Source organism: Eurytemora carolleeae, unplaced genomic scaffold (genome assembly GCF_000591075.1).
Source record: "Eurytemora carolleeae unplaced genomic scaffold, Eaff_2.0 scaffold202, whole genome shotgun sequence".
NCBI classification, from domain to species: Eukaryota; Metazoa; Arthropoda; class Copepoda; order Calanoida; family Temoridae; genus Eurytemora; species Eurytemora carolleeae.
The window spans coordinates 5,878-14,217 of record NW_019396233.1 but is presented as its reverse complement, the minus strand read 5'-3'; the positions used below and the strand labels follow the sequence as shown (position 1 = coordinate 14,217).

The 8,340-nt window shown below is 30.4% G+C and overlaps 1 protein-coding gene across 1 annotated transcript in view; it reads right to left on the bottom strand.

The window, feature by feature from the left end:
- Nucleotides 1-2,685: 2,685 nt before the first annotated feature.
- LOC111698838 (uncharacterized) overlaps nt 2,686-8,340 on the bottom strand; it is a gene marked incomplete at its 5' end in the record, with an annotated part of 11,255 nt that continues 5,600 nt past the window's right edge. The window contains 5 exon segments of the mRNA XM_023469288.1: nt 2,686-3,479; nt 4,040-4,235; nt 4,698-4,805; nt 5,438-5,504; nt 6,101-6,167. Of these exon segments, the coding sequence (XP_023325056.1) occupies nt 3,431-3,479; nt 4,040-4,235; nt 4,698-4,805; nt 5,438-5,504; nt 6,101-6,167 (487 nt within the window).

Below are 8,340 nucleotides of genomic sequence, written 5' to 3'. Positions count from 1 at the left end.
GGGGGGGGGGGGGGGGGAGGTCAAGGATTAAAAGGGTTTTACTATAAACATGTCAAAATAAAGAATATTCCTAGGTTTAGGAAATATACTACCTTGTATCCTGTTCTTGAATATATTCATAGAACAAATATATTCAAACATATGTTTGTTGGAACGTATACATACATTGTACATTGTACATTGTACATTGTACATGTATAATGATGTAGAAACACATACTATACCTGCAAAATACGACAATTTCAAAATTATCGTTTAATTTTCATCTATTTTGTTCTTTTTGTCGCTGAACGATCGTTCAGTAAAAAAAAGTTCATTTGTTTGAAAAATTCTTCATTCAGAAAAACGATAGTTTTTTCAAAAGTTTGTTCCAAAAACCGTTGGTTCATTAATACTTTTTTAATCTTTTGAAAAACTCGTTTGTTCAGTAAAAAAATTATCGTTTTTTCAAGTTCTTTTTTTTCGTCTAATTTTTCTGAACAATCAATTTCGTTTGTCAATAGTTCGTTTTTTTTTAATCAAAAAAATTTGTTCGTTCAAAAAAATGTTGTTCATTAAAAAAACCGGTTCCCATCTTTTTAAGGTATGGACCGACTTTTGTAACAATTACAGATACAGGCAAACCGGGACGGTACGCCAAATGAATGTTTCACTAGAAGGACTGGCGTAACGGCGGTAAAGTAGATATTCTGCCTTTAACGGTTGTTTTTAGCAATTAATAGTATTAGCTGTTCAGAAATTACGCAAACCGCCAGACAAGTTTCGTTAACGGTTTGTTAATTTGTTAATGGTTTTAAGTATTAATGGTGTTAATGGTTTGCCAAAACTTCAAAATTTCCATAAAAATCGTTATCTGTTTATCAAATTGGATTAACGACACAAGTCGTCACCAAAATACAAAAAAAAATTTTAAGTTCCATCATGTTAATAAATGAAGGAGGACTGAATTTTCACGCATTTTTAAACGAAAAAAAAAGAACAAAGTTGCTTTTATTTTTTAAAACCCATACATTTCGTTTTTCCGTAGTACATTTGAATTTCCGAGCTGGGTCAACCTTTCCGGTCTCAGTTTGTACTGTACCTAGCTCTATGGGCAGGACTAGCCTGTTCAACAAGGTTGACGAGGTCAAAATTTATGCTTCATATAGGCTGAATTTACTTTTACTAAAGGGGCAGATTTGCATGAGTCTCAATCAAATAAAGGAATATTGAAAATAATTTTTACAAACTAAATATGAATTGCTTTAAAACAAATCAAGTTATTAAAGGGAGTGACCGGCTATGTAAGGTAATTGAACTGAGTATGAGGGTGTCGAAAACTTCTTTAGGATTCATTTGAGATATATTTCACTTTTTAAAGATCTGTAAATCCTGAGTTTGAGCGATTTTTTTAAATTATTAAATAACGACAACGAAAAATAAAGTAAAAATTATACAATAATCTAATTAGATGGCTAGGAACATATTTCACAAAAGAAATTTTTCAATAAATCAATGCTAAAATCGATTATTTCGTTTTCATAATTATATTGAATTTCTAATTTTCTTTGAATTTATTCGCAGATTTCTTCAAATTCTTTAAATGTCGTCTTTTCTATAATAATTATAGAAAATCTGCGAACATCTTTGTGAATAACGTGAAACTAGAATAATGAGATAATAGAAACTAATAATTGAACAAGATTACTTATTTTCGATGATAAGATTAATTTTTATTTTCTCAAAATGTTCCTAAGCATGACGTCTGTAGTTTATTGTAGAATATTTTTACATTTTATGTCGTCGTTAATTAATAATTTAAAAAAACTAATTCTGAAAGCGTATCCACCCCCAAATCAGGAGTTTTGAACGTCGAATTTGCGCTCAAACTCAGGATTTACAGACTTTAAAAAGTGAAATACGTCTCAAATGAATCCTAAAGAAGTTTTCCACAATACTGCGTCCTCAGTTCAACTACCTTACATAGCCGGTCACTCCCTTTAACAATTACTTTTTTCTTCTTGAACAGATAAACGTTTAAAGGATACCTTCGTGAGCAAAGAGAATAGAATATATATTAGAGTGGAATTTAGACAATTCCTCGGTATGAATTTTGTCAGTCCCTTTCAACCTGAAAGGGAGTTCAAAGTGCACGAATCATGTGAATGTTCACAAATTAAATGCAGTAGAGTACAAAAATACAATATGTTCCCTAGACTATCCATTTTAATTTCGAAATTTTTTATAACTGTTAAATAAACTTTAGAAAATGAATTAGGTGAATAAAAACATCATTTGATTTATAGTTATAACGGAAAATCATCGTTTGTAAAGTGAAAGGCATAGAGTCTATGTGAAATGATCATTGGTCAATTATGAAACCAGCCAATTTTATAATTTGGTTTTGTTTTAATATTGATTTTAGATTTTATATAAAATGATGTTCCAGGGCCCAAAAGGTTATATAGCACAAATATGTGAAGTACACCTGCAAAATGAAAACAGTACAACAAAATGGCCGTTTTTCACTTTTTTCTAGTAAATTCCACTCTAATATATATTTTCTATTCTCTTTTTTGTAGTCACTTTAAATTATGCATACACTAATACAATTCCTTTAACTCAAAAGCAAATTTTTTTTATTAAAAATTTAAAAATTTCCTAACAAAGAAAGATGTAAATAATTAAATCAAAATAAAAAAGAAAACACAATTAAAGTATTTATTGCAACATTTAAGCATTACATAATAAACTCTACGGTACACTTTTTATGTTTTAATCGTATTCATATTCAGTAAAATATGGTAGTTTTTCATAGTAAAAACATAGCTTTTTTACGATTTATAGACAACTGAAGTGCGTAAAGAGATATATGTGTACACATATTCACAATCATAAATTCAGCCATACACATTTGTACTTAAGGATGATGAAAATACATGAGTCCATTTTCAAAATGCCTTGTATTCATCATAATTCAAAATAAATAATAAATACAAATAAAAAATCAGAATTTGCTTACAGATGTAAGACAAGTAGGAAAAATAAAATGCAAATCAATGATTTTGCTATTGATCAATTTTCAGTAGACACAAGAGAAAGTGCTCCTGAAAATGCAATTGCTCACATCGCAATATCACTGCTTTGCATCGGAACATCTTTTTTAATGCAAAAATAATTGCCAGCTAAATGTAAAATTCACAATTTTTGCTTGCTACATATTTTTTGCTAAGCAATTGGGTTACAAAGTTATAGACAACCAACCTTAAAATAAATAATGTGTTCATCAAAAAGTAAGTTTTGATATAGATACGGGATTAATATAAAGCTTTATAGGCTCTATATTAGCAAACATAATACTGGAATGCCCTTATAGTCTAGTCCTGATAATTCAGACCGATAGGATTCAAACAAAGCTAATGGCACCAAAGATTAATTTGGAAATTATTGCTTAGACAAAGACGACATTTCTTCGGTCCTTCACTCGTCTTCCCTGTCTCCTGAAAAAGTAAAGAATTTTAGAAAAATATTTTTTTTGTGCATTCGGTCCTTCATGTTTTATAATCGACTTAACAAAGTTAATAAAACACTTGACGATTTAAAATTTTTTTTAGAATTTTTGATTAATTCAAAATTCATATCAATTTGCTTATTATGATAACTTTTAATGGTCCGCTGAATTTAAAATGTTATATTACCGTACTGGCACGATCTGTAAGACATATATATGATAATTGTACTGCATAAAATTTTACTTGTACTGTCCTTGCTTTTTATTTGAAGACAGCAAAATATGGTTATAACAGAAGAAAATATAGCACAGCGCAATTGCATCTGTTAATAAAAAGAAGCCATACCAGTACAGTTTTATGTAAACGGTGATTCAGCCTATTAAGGCCCTAATTACTCTAGGCATGCTCTAATTTTCTAATCCCTATATCTTTGTACCTGTCATTTTTGTTCTGTGACGAAATAGTCCAATTTTGAAATGACAAGTGTTTTCACCATAAGGTTTCAGAAATTTGAGAATGCTTAGTTTTCTTGTTTTCTTATTATTTACCTGTTATTTCTTCTGGGTGAGCTAAATGCACGTCCTTGTCTAGCTGGAGGTCCGTATAGAGCTAGAGGTTCCTCAGTAGTAGGAGCTGGTCTAGGAGTAGTCTGGGGCCTCACAGCCAGAGTAACCTCTGGTACATCATACTGGTAGCCAGGGGTGGTTGTCACAGTAATAGCAGGAGCCTGGGCATCACTGGCAACTGTAAAGAGCAATAATAATGACTTTTTAGTCTATCATATCATATGGTTTAAATATAATTCTGAGGGTAAAATAATTCTCTTTTAAGCTATCTTTATTGAAACAGGAGCATATTATGAATGAAACCTTTAACAATTCTCGGTCTTTCTTTCAAATCATTTCGACGAATTCCTAGGATAATTGTTTAAAACAAACCAGTACTATCTGATAAGTTTGTTTAACAAAGTTAAATCAGCTCTATTTCTTCACTAAACATAATTACACTTGATGTTTTCTTAATTTATTTGGTCAGTGTCCAACTCTGCAGAGGGTTATTTAAATATGTAAATCTTTAAGTTAACCTTGATTTTTGTAACTCACATTTCATTAGCATCGGCTAAAAACTGAAGTGAGCTGCTGAGAACCAGGTATGCAAAAACTAGGCCTATTTCCATATTTATGCATGAACAAAAACTATCTTTACCTTGGGGTGCATCTCCGCATGTGTTTGCGCAGCCATCAAAGCAGCAGAGTCCGCTATTGGGACAATCTGTGTCTCTTTGTCCGGGGGACCAGCAGGTAGATACAGCACCTTGTATTCAATTCATTAATCTTTATTTCGGGCATGTATGGTTGATACAGAACTTTTTCAGCAATCAATGAATCCATAAATCAATTAATCAAGAAATTTATATTCATTAGTTCAAAGCAAGGATGTAATGCAAGGAAAGTTATTACAGAAATGTACACATCTTTTGTACTGCAGTGGGGTGTCTCTGGGCGCTAATGTAAACACAAGACAGATATCGAAGCCTGACATGGGATCCATCTTTCACATAAAAAAATCAATGAAATATTCTGGTCATAGGAAACTATTATGTGAATTATCAAAATTATCAAATTTAATGCTTTTAACCTCCTCGGATTCTAAACGAACACTGATGCATATATTTTTGTTTACAAATTCCGCCCAGAGTGAACTGGTTTCAATATGTACGCAGAGTATACACGACAGCAATTAACTTTCCTTGCATTACAACCTTGGTCCAAAGGACCCCCATAATGCAAATGGATACATATTCACCTCGTAACTAATTAATCAATCATACTCTCTTTTAATCAATCCAACCGTATCTTTATTCAGGATATCGGCTTACAGTTCAATAGAATATCATGTAATCATTCAATAGATTTGACCCTATGATGAATAGATAAAAGGCTGACCTGCACACTGTGCGTCTGACCCCTGCTGTGCTGCTGGACAACTTCCTGCGTCGCTAGCATCTCCACCCTTTAATCATCATTATCAGTTTTAAACATTTATCATTTTAGGCACCGGGAAGCATTTAAAATGTTGTCAGAAAAGAAATGAAGCTTTAAAACATATTTCTAAAGATGAACTCTGTCTTTAGTTTTTGCAGTGATTTAACGGTCAAAAATAAAGCCTAAATGAGGTATCTTTAACAATTTACTAATTTCAAAGTTCAACAAACTACTTTTAAACTCACTGATGGGACTTTGATTGACACCATGGTTAAAAAAAAAAAAAAAAAAAAATTTGTTAGACATTGGTGTCCAAATTTAATGAATTTAATCCACGTCTCACCCCCAAAACCGGTTTAAATTGACCGCCGGCGTAAATTAAAAAATTTGATACAAATTTAAGTGAAACCAACCAAATTTGAGCCGCGGCTTAAGTTTAAACCACGACTCAAATTCTTTAAATTGGACCTTGGAGCAGAGACTTTAAAATGCTTGCTGGGATTTAACCAAAATTATTGTTATGCTGTATTCAATTTTCTGGAATTATGTAATCAAATTGTTTAAAAGTGTTTTTAAATATTAAATTATTTTTTTGCTTGTATAAAAACTATTAAAAACTACTGCCTGAGTTCCAAATGCTCCCTCAGCCAAGCCATAAAGTCCAGTAGAGGCCGCACAGTCAACGTTATACCTAGAAATAGATATGCAATATTATATATATGAGATATACAATATTATATATATGAGATATACAATATTAGATATATGAGATATACAATATTAGATATATGAGATATACAATATTAGATATATGAGATATACAATATTAGATATATGAGATATACAATATTAGATATATGAGATATACAATATTAGATATATGAGATATACAATATTAGATATATGAGATATACAATATTAGATATATGAGATATACAATATTAGATATATGAGATATACAATATTAGATATATGAGATATACAATATTAGATATATGAGATATACAATATTAGATATATGAGATATACAATATTAGATATATGAGATATACAATATTAGATATATGAGATATACAATATTAGATATATGAGATATACAATATTAGATATATGAGATATACAATATTAGATATATGAGATATACAATATTAGATATATGAGATATACAATATTAGATNTTATTATAGAATTATTATATATACAATATTGTAACTAGAAACAGAGAAACATTTTTAGATAAATGAATCAATGCTGACATTCAAAAAAATATTGTAAAAGAATTTAAAAACAGTCGAAAATATGCTAAAAATGTAAGAATAAATGAATAAAAACCATGAAATTACTGAACCTTAAATGCGTTTATAAAAACGAAGAAAAAAGATAAATGATGTTTCAATCCTAACTTCAAGTATATTCTTCCTTTTAAAATATTTGAGATTTGAAGATAATTTATTGATTTTTTCGGAACACCAATAATTATTCATCGCGTTTGAAAAATATTTATACATATTTTTTTCCCTATTTGAACAAAGCAAGATATGAATTGATGCATTGTTTTGGGATAGGTTTATGGATAACAAACACCCCTGAAAATACTGGCGTTGAATTTTTGGAAGTTTTCGATATATCATCTTAAATTCAAAGGTCAAAGGGGAGGCCGATGATAAATTATTATTCCCCCCCCCCCTCCCACCCCAATCCCAAGTCCTCTGAACAAACATTTAAACAAACATTAGTTAAAATATCAAATCAACTCTTGAATATTTTTGTTTTGAAGTACAGCTTTAATTCTATAGGGTATAATTTCTAAAAACAAAAAATGTAGGAATTATTGTACCATGAGATAGTATATTCACAAAACCTTTACGCTATAAATGGGCTCTTCAATTAAAATTAAACCCATTACCATCTAACCTTGTCACAAAAAGAAAACAATGCGTCTGTAAAAAGCTGCGTAATGTATACAGTGTACGCACAAGCTCGCCAAGGAGGATGGGTACGCAAAAACTGCGTTTAAGGTGATGGAGCATCGACAGGCTTGGAACCTTTGCTTGGAAATTTAGACACCGGAAATGAGAAGAGTAGTTCAAGTACGTTTTCAAAGTGAACATGGTACATGGTACATATATGATGTCATGAACATGGTACATGGTACGGTACATGGCACATATATGATGTCATGAACATGGTACATGGTACATATATGATGCCATGAAGATGGTACATGGTACATATATGATGACATAAATGACCGAGGTGTCATATATCTAGGGATGGATTTTTTAAAATTTGTCGTTTTTTTTAAACGTTTCCGAAAACGACCCCCCGATTGTGTCATAAAACTCAGATACGTTTGCGACATTTTTTCAAAAACTATCGTTTTTCGTTTTTGAAAGTTCAAAACGAATGGTTCGTTTTCAAAAACGACAGTTTCTGTTTAAAACAAAACGATCTTCTTTTGAAAAAAGTTAAAACGAAACGAATAACTTTCGTTTTTCGAAATGATTAACAACCCTACTGCATATATAATTATATCCTATACAAATAAAACATTGTTTTTATTAAATATTTTATTTCAATGGACTTTTCAAAAGTGTCATTAGATCTAATTATAAATAATATCAGTTTCATTTCTGACAATAATTATTTAATGATTTTGTTAATCAATGATAGCACTTTTGATTGAAGATAGCTAAGCATAATGTTGAAAATCTATTAAAATATGTATTTTTCTCAAACTAAATAATTGTATGGTTCCTAAGTAAAGACGTGTAGAACTAAACAAAATTGTTTAACCGACTTTATGAATAAAAAATGACAGGTTATTAATTTATCCATCATACTCTTCCCCCCCCCCCATCCCT